The sequence below is a fragment of the Platichthys flesus genome, chromosome 7 (assembly GCF_949316205.1).
Source record: "Platichthys flesus chromosome 7, fPlaFle2.1, whole genome shotgun sequence".
Taxonomy (NCBI): Eukaryota; Metazoa; Chordata; class Actinopteri; order Pleuronectiformes; family Pleuronectidae; genus Platichthys; species Platichthys flesus.
The window spans coordinates 22,529,590-22,551,622 of NC_084951.1; the positions used below are offsets into that span (position 1 = coordinate 22,529,590).

General features: G+C 42.8%; 1 protein-coding gene across 3 annotated transcripts in view; it reads right to left on the reverse strand.

Moving 5' to 3' along the window:
• LOC133956793 (microphthalmia-associated transcription factor-like) overlaps nt 1-19,250 on the reverse strand; it is a 30,362-nt gene extending 11,112 nt beyond the window's left edge. Inside the window, exons 1-2 of one of the 3 annotated variants that reach the window (XM_062392102.1) lie at nt 19,029-19,250; nt 5,526-5,763 (exon numbers count right to left, since the gene is read on the reverse strand). In XM_062392102.1, coding sequence (XP_062248086.1) covers nt 5,526-5,763; nt 19,029-19,132 — 342 coding nt within the window. In that variant the 5' untranslated portion in view covers nt 19,133-19,250. Of the gene's footprint in view, nt 1-5,525; nt 5,767-10,309; nt 10,402-19,028 lie in introns of those variants that run through there. The other 2 variants (XM_062392101.1, XM_062392103.1) reach the window with 2 other exon arrangements.
• Nucleotides 19,251-22,033: the final 2,783 nt, after the last annotated feature.

Genomic DNA, 22,033 nt, shown 5'->3' on the forward strand with positions numbered 1-22,033 from the left:
CGTGGCAGAGCTGTTATACTGTAAAACAGATTGCCCCTCGGGGATAATAAAGATATCTTCACCTTCACCCGATCCTTCAGGTGTGCATTGTAAAATAGCCACGGAGGATATTTTAAAAACATCATTTACACACGGTCTTTCTTTTACTTCTCACCACAACAAAACAGTCAGTCACAGCCTTTCTCCGTGCCCTGATCCATTATCATTGTTCTGCAGCGGAGACTCATGTGAGTTGCATTAACATACATGGTGTCCTGCAGGTATACGACTGACATCACCTTCGGCTGTAAATCATCATTACAGGGTTGTAAATCTGGTGCCAGCGAACAGAGGCACATTTACAGGACATCAATGACCCATTAAGGAACAAACACAGATCACGCTTTTGGCAAAAAGAAAAGAAAGAGGTTCATTAGTGCTGGTCGCAAACCGAGTCTTCACCTACTGCTCGGAAATTAATAAAAAGATTTGAATGTTGAATCGATTCCTCTTCTGTAATCAAATCCTCTGGGATTGTTTTTTTCCCTCTCCGTAGTCAAAGTGACAGTTTTAAATTCGGTCCCGATATGGGGATTAACATTTGTTTGTGGGAAAACGGCTCGACCACATGAGTGTGGTGTCCTTCTCTGTAGCTGAACAATCACCATGTTAGAGCAGCTGCCTCGGTGGGAAAAGAGAGACTTTAGCCACTTTTGTTATTTCTACTCCTGCCTCTGAGCCTCTGAAGGTCAGGTTTACTATCACATGCAGAAGTAATACAATGATCACCACAGTGGTTAAGGGCAGTTATGTGTCAGCTTCTCTGGGTTTTCCCTAGAATTATATTTTTACATTGACTTTGCAATATTGTTTAGCATGTGCAATATGGTTAATATTAAAGTTTTTCCAGCATATTAGGTGCAATATTCCACATTACTCACCAATATTATCATTTGTACTTACTTACTTCCACTTTTGTATTAGTTTCTAAGTTTTTCTGAGTCTTTTATGTTTTATATTGAATTCTCTATCGTTTCAATCACTGTTTTCTAATATATAATTGATACTGTAATCTTGGAATAAACTGGCACGACAAAGTCCTTTGGGATTAACAAAGTGTTCTATCTTATCTAATTATATTTTAACTGATCTTATCTAACCGAATCTTCTCTAATTAATTATGCCAAATTGTCACATAAAGTCTACAGTGGACAAAAAACATTTTCTAATGGGCCATCTCTGAATCTGTCTCGTAATGCACCTCGCAGCTTCTTTTGTTGGTGCAATAGTAATTTTTTTTTTTTGGGGGGGGGGGGGGGGGGGGGGGGATCCTGTCAATGATCTCCAGACCCCTAAACTCATCTTGTGACACTTTGGTTGTTCACTGACCTCCAGGTTACAAACCACTGCGACAAGCAGCCATAATGTTTTGGTTGAGCACAGATAGGGACGACCCACTGTCCTTGTATATATCGTAAATTCACACATCCATACAACTGACAGCTGCACTGTCGGAAGCACTGACTGATGTACCACGAAATTACCGCCTCTCAGTCGTTTGTCTCCTCCAAACAGACCAGTTTCAGTTTGCATCCATGTTCGAAAAATCTCATTTCAAATATCTATATTCAATAAAAGGTTTTGAGTGTATGTTGTCATAATTAAAGTATGAATGTTTGAGTTGTGGTCAAAAACCTGAGGTCACTGTAACGTTGACCTTTGGCCTCTGAGCAAGTTCAGGAACACGTTTGGATCACATTTGATACAACCCCACAGTGGCCTTGATTTTTCTTATCAGTTAATCTGTGAGTCCAGGTGAACGTTTGCATCAATGTTGAGGAAATCCCTCAATTGAGCTGTTTCATGAGAACGGGATGGACGACCTGAGAACATAAGGCCTCTGGCTGCATAAAGAAACTGTACAGAGGATTACTGTCGGCGCCGCATTCAACTGTCTCTCTCCCTCCTGCACCAACAATAGAAGCTGCGAGGTCGGTGAGTGCATTACGAGACAGATTCAGAGGTGGCCCATTAGAAAATGTTTTTTGTCCACTGTAGACTTTTTGTGTCAGTAGTCAATGTATGCAAATATTGATCAAATGAAAATCACAGATTCAAAGTTAAAGTTTTTAGTTGGAGATTAAGTGAGGATTATCTGCTTTTCTTTTTCTCATTAGGGATTAAAATATCTTTAGATTTTGGTCTGCTGGTCGAACAAAAACAAAACAATGTGAATACATCACCTAATGTGCATTGCAAAGTTGTTCAGGCCACATGCTTTGTTATTTAATACAGAAAACAATCTGAAGATTAATTGATTACAAAAACATAAACAAGCATTAGCTGCAGCTCTTACACGATAAAGTGAAAAGTCATTTCAAAGATCTAGCGATTCAGCTTTGTCTTTGCATTTCAAAGAGCGTTGGTGTTTTTACCAGCTTGTTTCTGTCCTCAGGGATTTCCTAAATTATCACACATAATGAGATGATCTCACTGGGGTGAGTTCACTGAAGCCCCAGAGGGCTGCAGACCTCAAGCTGGAACATCTTGGCCTTAAGATGTTAGGAAGAACTGGGCTGAAAGTGAAAAATAATTTAAGACACCTGAAGAGTGAGGCTGCTTTTCTTCCAACATTCCCAACGTGGACACATGAACCACAGACCGGACTGGTCAGCGTGCGGAGAAACCACAGAGCCGAGCAAATCAATTACAGAGAATTCTCAGAGCCGGGAGAACTCTGCCCAACTTCACTGAATGTACTCTCTCCAAAATACACTGTTTGTGAATGTGACATCAGCCAGCTCGCTCTCAGCATCAGCAACCACAGCAAACAAGACATCTTGTTGTTTAACAACTGGGTCTCAGCCGCGTCGGCCCCGGGGCCTCGGCAACGCAAACCCAAACGAGTCAGAAACACTGAGGGAGGACGCGGGGGGGGAGCAGAATGACAAACAGCGATTTGTTTCGTTAATTTTTTTTTTATACAAGTGTGCTTTGGGCACTCCATGATGGACCGACCAGGATAAGTTAACAAGGACGTCCCCGTTTGCTGCGCAGACGAGAAGAATAGGCCACTTTGTCTCACAGTTAAGCCGTTAACGTGCACAGCAACTGTGATGCTATTGTGTGAGCAGCTACATCAGAGCAACGTGTGGTCTTCTTCGCCTCTGACGTATCGTCATGCCATTACGCAGAAGCTCGGCAAATTAACAGCATAATACAAACACTTAAAGGAAAAATGTTATGTTAAAATTAGCATCAAGGCCGATTGTGGCGAGCAGTTCTGTGCAGCTGCAATGCTCCAAAAGCTAAAAGTTAAATACTGGGGCTAAAAATATTTAGTGTTGCAGAAATACACGGTAAATTATCGTAGATTATAGATTAATCTTGTGTTGGACGTAATCTACTTCAAATTCAGAACGTCTCTTTGAATGAATTAACCGGAGCAAATCCAAATCAAATATCTGTGTGGTATCTTTGTATACTTTCTGATGCGTACTAGTCACGAGCTTCTCGCCGTTTAATCCAAAAGAAACGTACATTTTGTACGAGGTTGAAGACTTTGTTCTTTTCATTGCACCGTAAATCCTTTGAAAAGAAAAAAAGGAATCGAAGAAATCATTTTTTAACCCTTTTAGGAAGTTATCCCACATTTCAAAGCAGTGTTTTTTCTCTCCTGAACATGCCTTGGACTGAAAGCAGTGGGGGCTAATTACGAGCATTCTTCACTGAATTAGCGTTCGGTGTGTGGTAAGGCTGTGCTCGCCTTTGTCTTGATCCCTAAACTGATCCTTTACTTATTCCCCAGAAGGTCAGAGGTCACTTGGTTAATTAAGGGTCCAATCAGTCTTTAGATAAACTCATCTGAGCTTAATGTTTGCACTTTTTGAGGTCCAGCAGCTCTGCCTGGTACCCCTGAGCTTTTTGTGGACTCTGCTAATCTACCCACAGACAGGGGAGCAGGTTAACCCAGCTCAACAGCGCCAAGCTGGAACGGCCTTTTCATTCGCCGGACTTCAGTCAATGAAGAATGTCTGTAAGCTCTCGGCAAAGCAGAGAAATTACTCTAACTTGATGTATTGTACACAGGGCGGGGGTTCAGGGTGGGGGCGTCCTAAACCTCTCAAAGAGCAGCAGATTACGGGGAGCAAGTAATGTTTACGCTGCATGAGGAGAGCCATGTTTTCAATGGAGATACTGTATGTGTGTCCTCCGCTGCCGCCACACACATCCAGGGCGATGAAAGTCGGGCTGAGCCAAGTAACCATGAAATCTCCATGAGTGTGGATTTGGTTCAACACAAAGGATTCAACAGCTCAATTTAGCAGTAATTACACAGTTAAAACTTTCATGTTAAAAAACTTTGATGTATTCCCTGAGTGGACCTTGATTCCACTGAAAGTACTAAATTACTGCTACAGTTCACATTCTAATGTTTAGCAGGTATAATATGCAATATTTTGTCGTGGTAATATTTGAGACAATATTGCTTTGTGTTTTCTAGCAGTTTTTAGAACCAGAGTATTTTAAAAGTGTAAAGAGTGTAAATAAACACAAATGCACAAATGCTAATTATATGTGTGTAAAAGATTTCCATTATAAGCCTTTTAAAAAATTCGAAGAAACTTAAACAATTAGAAAATCAAAAGCTGACTTTGTTAGAACATATGCATGAAAAACTCTGCGTTCATTTAAATCTGCTTCAAAACATGTAAAAGCCACATTTTCCTAAAAAAGAGCACAAATGCAAAACTGAAACAGGAGCAACTCACTGAACAGTTTGTCAAGATCGCCTCAAAACAATCCTTGAAATCTTCGTACCGAGCAACTTTATGAGGTTTAATAATTTCATAAATCAAAGACCAAGTAAAAAGTACCGGGAAAAAAGACGAAAAGATCCTAATTCATAGATTAAATCACAAAATAGAAAGAACACAGAAATGTTCAATCATGGACCTGCAAGCCAGCGTCACACAAAACCCCTCAAACACATTTCTAACGTCATCTCGTAAACACGACAACCTTTCTGGAAGAACAAACGGAGAAACTCACCAGAGGTGTCCTGTTGAAACGCAGCGTCTTACACAACGCTCTGTCTACTACTACAGCGAAACCTCACCGCTCTGCTGTCCCTCGGACTGCCGGGGAATCAAAGCTATGAAAAGATGTGAATGTAGCTGAGCAAATAGGATTAAAGATGGCTAAATCCAAATGGCTGGAAGCACAGCATGCATTAAAGAGGAATTCTCTCAGGAAAGATAATCCCCATATACGCATTTTAACACACTCCACTCACTCCTGTGTTTTTTTACACACAGTCAAAGAAAACCCCTTGATTGCCCGACTGTCCACACACGAGTGAATAACTATAAATACAGCTCCGCCCGCTCCGCTCAGACCGCTGCAGTGACACATGCAACTTCTCATTCCAGAGGTGGAAACTTTACACATTACACTGTCATCGTTTTGACATCCTGATAATCCCACATGTGCCACATCCCCCCCCCCCCCCCGGCCACTACACACCACCACGGCTGATCGCTCACCTTCAGCACCTCCAGCGGTACCTGGGCAGCAGGCGGCAAACTGGCGGGCACGCTGACGTTGATGGCGGGGGTCTGGGACGCTGTGGTTTGCGGGTACTGGGAGGCCTGTTGTCTCCGCTGCTCCCGCCGCTCCTGCTCCTGAAGCTGCTCCCGCATCAGCTGTTGCCGCAGCAGGATGCGCGATGTCATGGCCGAGGAGCTCAGCGGGGGCTTGGAGGAGCCGTGCTGCTCCGACGGGCTGCTGCCGGGAGGAGAGAGATGCCAGGTGAACGAGAGAGAGAGTGGTTGGATGTAAGGGAGGAGGGGGGGGGGGGGGGGGATGATAGGGGTGAGTGAGGTGAGGAGAGGTGAAAAGAAAGAGTGGTGGCAGAGAGAGGGTAAGCAGAGGTCAGACGAGGAGGGAGAGGTCAAGCAAAAGAGACGGGAGAGGGGGATGATGAGCGGGAGAAGTGGAGGGAGATGGAAAGAGGGCAGAGGGAGGAAAAGGTTAACATGATGAAAGGAAGGTGGCTGATCAAAGGGAAATAACCACAGAAGAGACTATCGAAGAAAACGACTGAATTTCAGTCATTTTTTTAAGCTTCCACCTTCTCAAGTATGATGATTTGCTTATTTGCTTATTTCCTTTTTCATTTGTATTAAATATCAGTAAAAAATTCATTCCCGGGTTTTGGACAGTAGACAAAAGGCAGCCGCTGCATTCACAGCCTCTTCTTCACGCACATCACAGAGAGGAACATGTTTCATTACGACGCCGCTTCAAGTTTTCCCACTCTCTTTAAATTTAGACGGCCTCTCCCCCAGACAGAGCCCTGCGGTCCTAAAATAGAGAGACTCTGCTGAAGCAGAAGTTGTCGGGCCGAAGCCCTCATCGAGTGAGTGATCCTTTTGATAAAACTCAGCAAAACGGCTCGCCAATCCAGCTGTGCAGTAATCGCACTAATTAGCCAGTGGAGAGTCAAACACAGCTTCGGTCTGCAGCCTTTTCCCCAACATACCATAATAACCCCCCCACCCGCCTGCCTCGGCCTCCCCTCTGCACTGCATATAATCTCATTGTCTGACACCACACCCACTGAACTGTGCACAAGAGCAAACATTATTCTACAATATATCATAAAACCACCATGTTCTGAACCGTTATCCACAGTTGAATAAGCTGTTATGTGGTTGTTCCACTCGTTTGTGAACAGGGAGAAATAGTTCCTGAATAAGTTAATGAACAACCAGGTTTGATGACTTTTCATAGTTTTTTTTAGCTTGAGTTGAGTTCATATTCATGATTCCCTTGTGTGAGTGACTTAACTGAACGGTTGTGCTACTTTCATCAGAGACATTTCAAACACTAGTGGATCTAATGCTGAAACACTTTCCGCCGTCAGAACCTAAACCTTTTGATATTTCTCCTTTTTCCCCCTTCATCACAGTTTTTGGAGTCTCAACAAAAGAGAAGTTTCATTTCCTTTTTTCTCGTCTCCGGTTCCGTAAATACAAAACTTGAACTTGCAGGGAACATGAGCATAACTGTGATTAAACTAGAGATGAAACAAGTGGCCGATTATTTTACTCACAGGCAACGGTTTTGATAACCCAGTTATGTCATGTTAGCTAAGTCATGTGTCAATTTTAAGCAGGAATTTAATAATAAAATGTCTGTGATTGAATCTGAATGTCTTTGTGTTGTGTCCTCTCATTACAAAGAGGAATCTGAAATTGAATTGACTGATCAAGAAAACAATAGTCCACAGATATAATCGTTCCCATGCTAAACACTGGTGTTGATCTTTTTGTCAATCTTGTATTACTTCCTAAATAGAGCCTTATCATTTCAAATGTCACCGTGTTGTATAACCTGCTGAAGAAATACACACTTCATATTGTCCTTATTACTTCATGGACACACTGTTGAGTTGTAGCAATTAAGTAGATTCAGATTTTAGGGTTTGTCTTGGACCAAAGGCTCAAAACACAAGTTGAAAGTTCAAATGTTTCGGGTTTATTTTAATCCACACACACACCCCTCCATCCATCCTTCTGTCCATCCATCCACCCATCCATCCATCCACCCCTCAATCCAGCCACCCCTCCATCTGACCAACCAGCAATCTACCCATCCACCCACCCACCCTCCATCTATCCATCCATCCATCCATCCACACATCCAAACAACCAACCACCCACCCTCCATCCATCCATCCATCCACACATCCAAACAACCAACCACCCACCCTCCATCTGTCCATCCACCACCATCCATCCACCCATCATCCATCCCTCAATCCACCCACCCCTCCTTCTATCCATCCACCACCATCCATCCACCCATCCATCCACCCCTCAATCCAACCACCCCTCCATCTACCCATCCACCCACCCACCCTCCATCCATCCATCCATCCACACATCCAAACAACCAACCACCCACCCTACATCTGTCCTTCTCTCCATCCACCCACCCCTCCATCTATCCTTCTATCCATCCACCCATCAATCCACCCCTCAATCCAACCACCCCTCCATCTATCCATCCACCCACCCATCCATCCACCCAAGTGAAGCAGCAACAAACAAAGCAATGGAGCCGTGAGGAAGAAGACTCCTATAAACATGGCTGTAAACAATGCAGGTATTCTTGTGAGACTCACTGTGTGTAAACATATCTTTTGTTTGTCTGCAGGGCGGCTATAAGCAGCATCCGCCACTAGCAACCTTCCCAGCATGCATTAGTCCTGTGGGAAGTGCAGGATGTTAAATTTTATAGGGGTGGATGAAAGTGTAGTAATAAAATGTAGCCTAAAGATATTTCTGTCGTGTTCACACACATATATCAATGTCCCCATTGATCTTTCTCTCACACCAGTTATTTTTTATGAATACATCTATTACTTCTTCCTCTCCGTGATACAAGCTTCTTTATCACTTATCTTCCCGTTTTGGATTTGTGACTCAAACTCAAAAGCTCAGCTTAACACGTTCATCGTTACTCAGAGTCAAAAACAGTGTTATCTCTGTACAAGAAGCTTCTTTCACAGCTTTATATCTGCTCCCCCCCCTGTGAACTTTACACCAGAAAAACACACATCACTCCCAGGCGACGCCCCTGAGTCTTACAGGCCGACTTTTAATAGTTCTGGCAGTAACTTGTCTGATCAAAACATCTTCACACTGTTCCAAACGTTCTCTAAGAAAACAGACGATCATTTTGATCTCAAACAAAACAACATCCTGAGGGTGCAGCAGCACTTCCAGGAAAAAGAGACAATACAGCGGAGTCAGCACGCGAGAGAAAAGACACATCGACTGTTTCATGGGTTCTTGAAGTTGTTTTGTACACTACCTCCCTCCCTACACGCCCACCCATCCAGCCAGTTAGTTATTTGATCCTTCATGACGTCATGATTGACAGCTGACTCGTGATTGGTCGAGCGCCTGTATCGACAGGACCTCACAAGGCTCCATAACCCGACTTGACACAAGATGGCAACGTTCAAATCCAGGACAAGTTGGCTTAATTCCGTTGTCCAACTTCATTCTCAGTCTGTGATCTGTACACATACATTTCTCTTTGCTGCAGAACGACAGTGTCTTTATTAACGTTGACATTAGCATGACAGCTATCAGCTATGTCTATATATCCGTTGGGCTGAAATTAATATGCAAACAAAATGTGAAAATTAAATAGAAGTATCAACCACATCAAAGGGTCTGCACTGGAAAAGTCTCATTACGCTTGAATAATTACATGTTTCCAAACAGTGGAGAGAGATTTACAGCTGAGGTGTGCGGCGAGAGAGTTGTAGCACCTCATGATTTTCTTGTTCATAAATTCCTGATTATCAGATTGACTTGTGTGTGTGTGTGTGTGTGTGTGTGTGTGTGAGTATGTGTTAGTATGTGTGTGTGTCTGACAAGAAACTTTCCACAAAGCAAAGATCAACTTCTCTTTCTTCTTTCCAACTGTTCCGTGGCGTTTTGCCAAACGAACCACTGAAATACATAAAAAGCTCTTTTGTCCTATTTAACTTTTCGCTGGTGTGTGTGTGTGTGTGTGATTGTGCACACCTCCTCTCATATTTGTGTATCTCAAAGAAAAAAAAACAATGGCTGCACAGTCTTAAAGAGCCCCACCCACCCAACTCATGATTCCTCTGAATCTCCATCGTACTCCGTGTTTTACGAGCCGGGGCCGAGTGTTTGACGCAGGTCATACCAACTGGCGGTGTGACGGAGACTAAACCGAGATAATGAAGTAGCTTTGCCTTCTGAGAAAACAGCGAAGGCAAGTTAAAGTTCAGAGGAGCAACTCTGGTCCGATCGTGTGTAAAACCTGAGCTGATACAGGATCTGTCAGACCAGGGCCACCTGGGCCCCTGCAGGTAATTCATAGTGAACCTTTAGTGACCGATGAACAGCGCTACCTAATGGACAATAACGGTAACACAACCGTTTGCTCAAACTGCTTTTCTGCTACAAAATAAACCCATTTGGTGCCTTTTGTGATGTTTCAGAGTCCCAGGTATTTAAGCTTTCTACTTCTTACACATTATCTCAATGCTTATACCACAATTTAACCAGTTATAACCAAAACTACTCAAAACTACACACTACAAAAGGAAAAGTCTGCTGAAGACTGTATATATGTTTCAACACACAGCTCTGTGCACACTGTCCTTCAAGTACACATGTAATTGTAGTATTCTACACACACAACCACACACACACAATTCAAACTTATGCCTTAACGCGTGCCAACAATATCACAGATGCTGAGGAGCCATACTCACAGACAGTCAAAGGAGCAGGGTCTGTACACTTGCACTCCTAAGGCCTCCATATTTGTTTGTTTTTTTCTGAAGGTGCACCACCCGCCCTTGGAGAGCAGTGAAAGTCATGCCGGCGGTGCAGCGCTGAGAGAGTGTCAGAAGGGGGAGGCTCCAGGGCCTGGCCTGGAATCTCCAATCGCCACACAGTCCCAGGCCGAGGACCAGCCCCGTCCGGAGCAACAGCGGAGCAGAGCAGAGGGCAGGCGCCAACTGGAAACACACCGTTCATCAACACGCCACATTAAAACCACACAGATACTGTTTCACTTCAAGACATGTGTTGCCACCTCAGAGTGGACACCCAGCAACCAGGTCCTCAAAGCTGTCCTGTAAAAACACAGGGTCTGAAAAAGAACTTTTTATAAACTAAAGAAACCAGCCTGTTTTCAGCATTATGACAATGATACGTTTTACCTTCACTCTGCAGAATGATGTATGAGCAGAGTTTGACATTAAAGGCTGTTTCCACATCCGTCCTCTGAAAGTGGGAAGTTTCTCTCTTCAGACTTATGTGTAAGGCAACATCCGCCTTAAACCTTGCTTTCCTAACTTTGTTATACGAAAATTAAGGAATAAATACAGATATAACTGTAGTTAAATGTTATTTATCATTAGAATAATACATTTTTGTGCACCTCCTGCTGCTACCACAGCCATGCCTCAAAGCACTGGCCTTGTGTACCTAAATGAGGGATGTGAAAAGTCTACATGGCCATGAAAACCATACTTTGTAAATACAAATGTTAGGTTAGGTTAAAATAAAGGTATCGTTATCTATGTAGGTATCCATGTTTAAACTACAATTGAATAACTTTATGCTTCTAGGCAAAGCCATAAAAGAGGAGAGCTTTCATCCCTGGGGGAAGACCTGGGGAAAGGTATTTAGTGAAACGTGGAGCACCTTTCCAATAAGGATGTCTCTATTACCAGACAGTGTTGAAACATGAGAAATGTTCAAATGTTGATAAATGTGCAACACAATCTCTCCTCAAAGGCATTGATGTTGTTGCACTTATTTGTACAGGCAATGAAGCAAACAGTGTCAGGAATAATGGAATTAGAAACCAGAGAACAAGAGGGAGAAGTGCAAACCCTTCTTACATTCCCACATCCTCACATCTGCCTGACATGGGAACACATTGGGTTTCAGAAGCTGCAGAAACTGTCAGACGAGCCCACATTGCATCATTAGAAAGGTGCGAGGTGAGTTATGTCAAGTTCGACCCTCAAACAGGTTGGAGCATATACCAGCTGCTTCATTATGTCATGGATCGGAAGTTGAGTTGCTTCAAAAGGTCAACATGCAACTACCAATTGGTGCCCGTCCTGTCAAACCCCACAGAAGCTCACTGGTAATATTTCAGATTGTCTTCTTCCCGTCAGGAATCAAAAGCAAAGACCAGCAAGCTGCACAGATTCAATAGGATGAAACGTCCAGCAGAGCAGCTGTGGCTCAGGAGCCGTCCACTAATTGGAAGGTCCGTGGATCGATTCCAGGCTCCTCCAATCTGCATGTCCTTGGGCAGGACACTGAACGAGTAGATTGAGTACTCACCCTCAAGATGTCCTCCTGTCCTGAGGCTTTAGTGTTGTTGCTCTGGATGAAAACGTACATTGACCTCCTCACTATCCATCAAATGAGTCCACATCTTGTTGAACTCACAGGTGAGAAGAGTACCACAGAAAATGTCAGCGTCAGTCCAGCCATGCCGGCTCTCCCTTCAACACAAACATGGAATCCAGCTCTGCGACTACCTCTGCTGCCGGCATGAGGGCGGAACAACAATGCAATTGTACGGAGAAAGTGGGCGTGCACAACTTCTTGTGAATATCACGTAGCTATAAAGGGAGAGTAGTGCAAGAGCGATGAGACGGGGAACCGTTAATGAGATCTCACGTTAAAAGGAAGCTGTGAAACTGAGCTGTTAAAACGCCGTCCTGCAAAAACCAGCTGCCTGCGATGAACCTGCATCCTTCAGTTTGTCTCCAGCACCACGCAGGTGTTCACAGATCAGACCGGGTCGCGTCCCGACAGGCCGCACGACCTCGCTGCTGGAGCACAGAGCGGTGACCCTACATGACAGTGCACTCGTATGGTCGGACTCCCCTGCTGATCACACACACATACGCGCACACACCCACACACACACACACACAGAGAGAGAGAGTGCTGCAGCTGGCATCACCCCCCACAGTCAGTTACTAGCAAGAAACATCAGTGATAGTGGGAAGCATCTGTAATCTAGTGTCTGCACTGACATTCTGACATTTTCGGAAAAGTTCAACCATAGTTCAACCACTTTCAACTGCAGGTATAAACTCAGTGTTTACTCAAGAACGACCAGTTCAATTGACAAGAAAACAAAACCAATACAGCTTTTCAAACACACATGATAAACCACAACATCCTGCAGCTGTGGAAAACAGTGACGAGCTTCTATCAGCATTTCCTAAAATCAAAGATGACACATTGATGAAGGCTACAGCCAAATGTTTTAATCTGAAAGGGACAGATCCGCCGGCAGTCCACACTACTCCAGAGTTTTAGAGCTGCACCGGAGACGTTTAAAAACCCTCCTGGCCTTGTTCTAGTTTACAAGCTGGGATGTGTTTTAGTCTGGACGGGCAGAATGGATGACGTAGACGCTCACTGTCCGGGTCTTTCCAGTGATGATGAAGCCTTCGTTGATTCGTCAGGCTTCTATCACATGACCCTCCCCCCAACTGACATTAGCCCCGGCAACTAGTGTAGAATGCTGACCCTGTTGTCTCTGCAAACAGCTGTCGTGCAGCTAAACTCTGCATTTCACAACCCTACGACTGCTTGCGTGCGAAGGAGACAAGCTGTTAATGGGGCAATCTGCAGCAAGGTCCGTGTCCAGTGGCGTTTTCAGCCATGCATGGCCCACACATGCCTTCTTGGTTACACTGATGATCCACTGACTGGTGCGATGTGTTTTCAGGCATGTTTCGTATGGACGGGGATTAAAACCGATTCGGAACCAGAACGTTCCTTCGGAGAGAGATTGAAAATGCATGTAGCCTAAATATCGAAATGTAGAAGTCCACCACACCCATCACCCGTCAGTGCTGAACTATGCTACATTTTCCTACAACAAATTCATAAATCACATTTCCTTCAGACAAACAGTGGAATAAATGCTTTTAAACCATCTTCCCTGCTAATTACCACTGCTGCTGGTGAATTCAGCTGCCAGAGCTAAACAAAGCCGGGTAAACCGTTAAAGCATCCATAGAGATAATCAGGGTCTTTGCCGGGAGCCTGCACCGGGTGGAATAACTTGAACTTGCTGGGTTTTATTTCTATAATTAGGTGTTGTTCCCTCCATAATAACCTTTACTGGTGTTCAGCAGGACGGTGTGCTCCTGCTCCCTCTCCTCCCTCGGTGCTTCAACAAGGGGGAAGCAGAGCATCCAAGGACACTGGTCCCAGGGGAAGGATTTCAGTACGCTTTCCTGCAGCAGGTTGAGTGAGTCCATAAAGTTCTCAATATCATATCAATGACGACGTAATGTTGTACAAACACAAGAGAGCGGCTTTTCACGCAACTCGATTTCCCCTCGGAGGTGACGATTATAGTCAACAAGCGCATAGTCGTCAAGAAACCCTTGGTGATGATTCACGGCGGGAAAATAATACTAATCCCTAATTTACACCCCATGAGCAAATAAAAGAAAACTAAATCCAACTGTAGTTTGTAGACATGAGTTTAAGGACAGGAGAAGAGCTATGAGCTTCTTTTTCACACAGACAGCAAACGCCAACGTAGATTCACTTTGTTTTTAGGGCTGAAATTTAAAATAAATTTGTCATTGCAGAAGGAGTTATTTACTGGTTTCAGCTTTTTGATTGTGAGGATTTTCTGCTTTATCTTTTTCTCGTGTGATATTAATGTTTGAAGGGTCTTTGGGGTTTGTCTTTGTCAAAACAAGGTATTCGAAAATGTCATTGGGTCTTGTACTATTTGTACTATATGTTTGATAGGCCATACAATTTGCACATCAATCCAGAACTTATCCAGCACACTAATCCATAAAGACAATAAGACTTAAACTAAAAGACTAATGTTTGTTAACTGTTAAAGGACTTGTGTAAATAGCAGGTGAGGGTGCAACCTGTTGAGGTGGCCCTCTCAGTGCTTTGCAGTTCCTACCGGTCACCAACAGAGGCTGACAGAGATCACAGACCGTCAGTGTTACAGCTCATGAAGCAGACCAATAACCCGAAGTTTTTGAGGGTTTCCTGAGGCAGAACAGATGAGGTTAGGATGCAGCTCAGTGATGTTGACTTCAGGACAAGTTGCCCTTCAGCTATTTTACTGCAGCTTTAACACCTGCCTGTGTAATCTAGTCCTTTTGCTCTTTCTAAGAACTTAGATGAATCTCCTGGCATCTGTCTTGGATTCTTCGTGGGAACAAGCTGCTCCTAACATCAACTTTCACACCTGCCGGCCTCTGACTCAGCGCTCTGTCACACACACTCATTTGACAATTTGTGATATTATTCGTGGAGAGGTTTCAAAATACTAATCTTGTTTTTGTTTTAAAGTACAGGTTGATTTTCTTTCTGATACGATTATCACGCAGGTCGTCCCCTAACCAGAAGGTTGTGGGTTCGATCCCAGTCTCCCCCATACCGTGTAACTTAGTGTCCTTGGGCAAGACACTGAACCCCAAATTGCCCCTGATCACTGTATGAGTTGTGTGGGTGAATGGGTGAATTGGCCAATGAGACTAGAATATATATAAACACATACCCTTTCCATGTCACCTCAGTGTCATATTCCAGGTGGGGAAAGAGTAGGAGTGATTAAAATGTTCACATAGAGTTGGGAGAGTGCCTACCTCTGCATTTAACTAACTTTTAATGTGAATATTCTGTTTTTTTGTTTTGTTCTTCTGAAAGATTCTTGAGTAGAACATCAATCACAAACAGAGGAAGTAGAATGATATAATTGCATCACAGACTGTCAAGCCGTATGTGCTCATATTCAAACATGTATTTTAAGGAATAAACAAAAAATAAATGTGAACATTTTTATATAAAGACACATTGTACATATTTGGTTGTAGTAATGTTTTCTTTTTGTTTATAATTAGGTTAAACTGTTAAATATCAGGACTCGATTCCATGTGATGAAAATGTATTAAATTAAATATTGGCCAATATATCAGTCTTTTCATTTTTTCTACTCCCTAATATTCCTATAAGCATCGAGCCCTAAAAACCTATATCAGTGGGGCCCTAGTGTCCAGCTGTGGAAGCTTCCATCAGATTGATGATTACAATATAGTCTTAAATACAGTGCACAGATCTTTCTATTCATATGACAGTAAACTTTAATAATACTATAAAGTTTAGAATATATTTGATGAAAGTTAAAAACTGTTATACTATATTCACCAAAGTGAAAAGTCTCATTTTGAGAATCGACATGGATTCAGATGAGAATCTTGCACGATCCACAGCTTCTGCCGAACGTCACCTCGTGAACTACAAGCACATCATAAGTCCTTAAGTCTTTTAGCCTCAGTATGACTGCAGCATAAATATTTATAGTGGATTTACATGTCAAGTAGTCCTGCAAACAAAATGATCCCCCTCTAAGTCTCGGCTTCAGATATAACACATCCACTGCTAAATTTATACAGCTTATTTACACTGCATAGAAGACCGGCTGCACCGCCTGTCTCACATCTATATTCGGCACAAAACGTCTGGCACGTCGTCTGCAGCCGCCTCAGAGCACCGGCGAGACGATACGCAGACAGAAAACAAACAGACCCGCGAAAACCCAGATCACATTTTGTCACACTCGAGATTTGAAATCGAGAAACAGTGGGGTGGGGGGGGTCAGCCGTGAAGAGATATCACAAACGTCCGTAATCACTGGAGCTAATTATAACCACTGTGCGCAACAATGTCTCACAACACAGTCATTGTGACTATTATTACTGCGCCGGGTCATCCTCATGTGACGGGGAAGAGGAAGTGGGACACCTTCGAAATTGACGCAACACAACTTCACGTTATTCCACAGGAAATGAAATAATCGGTGATTCTCCGGCTCCTCCAGTCACGCCGGGTCTGACTGCGGCTCTGCCAGCGACAACACAGCTCCGAGTCAGCCTGGGTGTATGTGACAGCGTAATGGCATTTCACTAATGAAGAAATTAGTTTAAAAAATGCACAACTGGGTTAAAGGTTGCGACTGCTGGACGTGATGGTTATTGCTCCCACCACCCCCCCCCCCCCCCGGCCTCGTGTTTTCGGCTGAATTCAGAGGAAGGGAGACGAGCTTACGAATCTGCAACATGTTGAGAAACCAGCGAGCGTGAAAAATAAAATAAGAGAGGAGTCAACGGAACATCTGCAATAAGAGCTCTGTGTGAGCACAGTGGTGCACTGTCCTCCACACGTCTCAGCCTCACAATGAGGCCATGTATCACCTCCTCTGACACATGCAAAATACTGGATTCTGCTGAGGGATGTGTTGTCCTTCAGTGTGGGGGTTCTACGGGGATTTTGGGGGTGTGACACAAACATCAGGGACTTCAATAACCGCGTCTGAATAAAAGTCTGGTGCATGACCCCCTTATAAAATTACAATTAGAGCTGTTCTGATACCATTTCCCCTTCGTGATACCGATACCTGGACTTTGCGTATTGGCCGATAACGAATACCGATACCAATGTATTCAAAAAATAAAATAAAAGCTGTTATATGCTACTAGTCATTGCTATGCGACCGGGCTCAGGTTGAACTTATCTTATCTAGTTCGACAGTCATAACATGGAACATAAATAACCACCTCTAGGAATACACAACAATTACTTCCTTTAAATAGATCGGAACTGAAAAAAGGGTCTGGTTCACATCACTTTTTCTTTTTTGCGGGACTTTCCATTGTGATATAGTGCAAAAAAAAGTGCTGACATTCTAGCTAGCTGTTAGCCGCTAGCTTCTCCGCAGCAGCTCTAAAAAACAATACTTGGCCATTGGCAGAATAGAGCAATTGCTGTGAAGAAGAAGAAGAAGAAGAAGAAGAAGAAGAAGAAGAAGAAGAAGAAGAAGAAGAAGAAGAAGAAGAAGAAGAAAGCTTTTTCAACAGTAGGATGCATTTCTAATGCTGGAATCAGTATCGGAAAATCTCTAATTAAAATTTGTTGTTTTACTTTTGGGCAGATTAGAGAACAAGATTAAGTTAGCATGGATCCAGGGCAGCTCCCAGCCCCCCCCCTCCCCTCCAGCTCCCTGTCCTCATGCTCACTGAAGTTGGCGACTGCTTGCTGCAGCTTATTTACTTATTTTATTTAAGTGATACCGATATTTTATCAATAAGACAGTGGTATCACAATCCTCTCCTCAAATATTCCCCAACACAAAGCAAATAAGCCTCAACCCCCCCCCCCCTTCCACAAAGCATTGATGTGCTGAACTCCTGAACCACGCCGATAGATAACGGCACCTGAATTCAACACCGTGCACAAACAGACATATCAGACGGCTCACTCACTGCGCAGCACTTCCAGAAAAAGGGGGTGAAAGGTCAGAACCAGACCCCCCCCCCCCCTGCAGACCTGACTCAGCTCCATGTTGATTGCTTGGAGAGGCCTCAATGTGCCAATGCTGAAAATAGCTTTCTAATAACTCTGAGTGCAGCAGAGAGTGTGTGTTTGTGTCCGTGTCCCGAGAGGCCAGAGGAAATATCAGGTATTGATTCATGTTTTTTCTGTGATAACAGCTTTGCTTTGTTGGGACTCATCAACATGCAGAATAAAGAGATACCCCTCAGGATCCTCATATTAGGGCAAACCAACGCCGTCAATATCATTTTCATCAATAGCAATATAAGATTATTCATTTTGCAAACATATAAACAAATTATTGATCGACCTCAGATTTGTAAAGTGTCATTTTCCAAGTTTAAAGCCACAAGCTTCACTCACTCATAATAATTAATATGACATTTATCGAAATACTCGTGGATATCGACTGATGTGACAACTTGTATCTTGACTTATTTTTGGTCTCAATCGCTCCGCCTTTATTAGGCTTTTGATTTGAACCTCTGATGCAATAACAGGCTACTATTAATGATAATGGTGGAATGAATCCACTCAGTTCAAAGTCAGATTCTGTCTCTTCGAGTTGTATCTGTTGTATTGATGAACTTTAACTGTGATAGTTTGCCAATGAATTTCCAAACTGCTCCACTTCTGTGTAAAACGATTTTTTTGTTTGTTTTTTGAACTGACAACTCCAAATAAATCAAATTATTGTTTTAGATCTATTCCAGACTATTTAAATGATAGTTCTTTGGGGGGTCCAAGTTAAAAACAACACTCCCCTCGTGCTGCGGCTCTGAACATGATAAGTGAGGCAGCATCTCGTCCACCTCTGACCTGTCTGCTCCTCCACGAGCTAATATTTGAAGTTGATGTGGACAAGACAACACCCAAGTGTTGCATAACTTCATGGCAGCGGGAGAATCCCTGGTGCTGAGTCCCCAGGGTGCGGGGCTTCAAAGGCCGGGAGCAGCTCCTCCGACGTCCCCCGGGGGAGCCGAGAGGAGAAACTCTCCGCGGACTAATTATCACCTAAACACCAAAACCGCTGCAGCGTGGGAAATAACTGTCCCCCGCCGAAGCACTGACCTGCTTTTCAGCGGCTGGCTCTTCAGCTCGTAGTAGGTCTTCGGTTCCTCCTGGAACTCCTCCGCGACTTCGAAGTCGGGAACGATCCCGGATTCCGCCTGCATGATGTCGGATGTCAAAGTTTCGGGGGCGACGGGGAGAGGACACGAACCCGGGCTCGACGCTGTGTGTGCCGCCGTACTTCGCTCCAGCACCGACCGCTGTCACCGCCGGACGCCTCTGTCCGGGACCCGCGGCTCTGTAGTCCTGCGCGGCCGGGCGAGACAGAGCTGCGGAGGGGCTGCCGGCGAAGCGTGAACTACAGCTCCCGGCATGCACCGCGGCTGTCAGTGTCAACGTGATTTTCATTGGTCGCAGCATCCGAGCGATTAAAGCGGTGAAAAGTTTTAATTTCCTTCACTAATCAGTGTCAGCAGCTTTTTATAGATAGAGTAAAGTTTTATTTAACGAGTGTCCATAGGGATTTGGACTTTTCAAATGTTCTTTATATGATTTGTTCTTTAATACCTAACACTGCACCTCCTTTTGTTGTTATATATTAAATATTAACATAAGTTTGTAATATTGTTATTTGAATACGTTTTTCGTTGGCTCACTATGTAAAATCACAAATGTTAGACTATTACTATTAGACTATTACATAATGTAATGAGAGGATAAAATCCACAAATTATACATTTTCAGAATAAAGTTCATGTTTAAACTGTGTTTTATTATTTTGAATTGTTTTCCTTTTCATTTAGTCTCTTTGCTGTTTTTAATGTCCCTGTACAGCACCTCTGTGTTTATAGATAAAACAGCCATGTCTTACCAATTTGTTAAAAGCTTATACAAGGAAATACTATAAGTTAAAAGCATTTACAACTTATTGATGATGTCATGATCAATAATAGTAATAACAACAACAGTAGCACATGCATCTTTGTAAAGGTCTAATTAACAAAGCACCTACTCAATCTCCCATTTGTCTCATTGTCCCAACATGACCAGTGTGAAATCAGTGAGATCCTGCAGCCATTAAACTCAAATCACAACTGACCTGGAGACTGTGTCGACCCTCATGTCTGTTTCCCTCCTGTGAAGACACTGACCTGACTTTGCAGCTCGTCTCCTCCTAAACTCTCTCACTCTCACCAACTTCCCCTCAGTGGGACTCCTGTCTACCACGTGGGGGCAGTATAGAGCTAAACAAAAGGGAAATAATCAGCCAGTGTTGTGGGCCCTTAAGGGGCACCTTCCATTACAAGATGGAAATTCAAGTTCAATATTTGCATTCGTCTCATCCTGCTGAACTGGTTTAAAGTCTGCGTTTTACCAATGTAAATATCATGCAAATGTGCCTCTGCTGAAAAGCACAAACTTCAAAGACCATAAATCAAGCCTTCAATTAAACCATGATCACTTAAAACAGACATTGCTACAAGGAAACATTCTGCTTTTAAAGAACACCAATATTTGCACAACATTTCTATTCTTAGTCACAGTTGTTCAGAAACATATTAAAAGCAGAACTGGTTACAGTCGGATCAGGAGGCATGATGCAGGACCTGCAGGGCTTCAAGTGTATTCACAGAAGACACAGCCCGACACATAGACGACAAAGCAACATATTTTATTGTGTGGTGAATAAAGGTTGTGATTAACACAGTCCCCCTGCTGAGTGAGGACCTGATCGTTTTCAGACGACAATGCCCTTTTTAATTCCTCAAGTGGGTATATTGAATACTGTCTTTGATACTTCTGATACAAAGTACACAGTTTATTCTGTTTTGTTGAAACACAATTTGGGTAACACAAAGAAATATTATTCAGATTTTGCTACAACACAGAAAACTGGACATAACTGGTCCCAAAAGAGTTGTCAGATACTTTTACTTCACTTCATTATTTCCATTTTATGCCAAAAGATACAATGACTTCACTGCGTTTTATTTGAGTGCAATAGTTCTTACACTAAAATTAAGATTATGCTACCAAAACAAGAGATTAACATTTGAAATGAGGCTTTTATTGCCTGAAGAACAGTGTGTAAACAAGTTATAATTAGATAGAATCCTCTTCAACCATCTAAAGAAATAGAATTCACATATATTATACTGCATACACAGGCATTACAAATTATAATGATCCTGTTTCCTCAATTTAAAGTATCTATCTATCTATCTATCTATCTATCTATCTGTCTATCTATCTATCTATCTATCTATCTATCTATCTATCTATCTATCTATCTATCCATCTATCCATCTATCTATCTATCTATCTATCTATCTATCTATCTATCTATCTATCTATCTATCTATCTATCTATCTATCTATCTATCTATCTATCTATCTATCTATCTATCTCTCTCTCTCTCTCTCTCTCTCTCTCTCTATCTATCTATCTATCACTTCCTTGTGCTCGAGTCAAAACATCCTGGAATACGAGCCCAGGGTGTTTGCTATGGTTCCAGGAAACTCAGATTGACATAGTGACAGTCACTGATCATACTGCAAACAAAACGCTACAGGCCTACTTGTCTTTGCCCATCATTTTATTACCATTGCACATCTATTAGTTCAAATAGAGTGAATACAAGGGGCTTATCCTCCCCTCCTTGATCAGTCATCATAAAGTTTTATTTCAGCATAAAGTCCCAGCTACTCAGCTTGAAAAAATGAAAACGAAAACAACGTGGTAAGACACAACTTTACAAAAAACACACGTTGACTGTGATTGAAAACAGTTTGGGTTGTGAAACTAGACACACCATCTGTCCAGTATTTCATAGACATAGTTAAGAGGAAATTTGCAATTAAACAAATAAACACAAATGATGTGGAGATATTAATTCAAAACTTAACAAAAGGGTCACAAGTTCATGTTTCAAAATGTGTATTTTCAGAGACAAACAACCTACAAATCTGATAAAACGTCCTTTTAGATGCTACTGCAAAAAGTAAAAGTTGTAGTTTTGAAGAAGTAAAAAGTTGTTCAGCTCCCAATCGCAGTGTTTATTAGT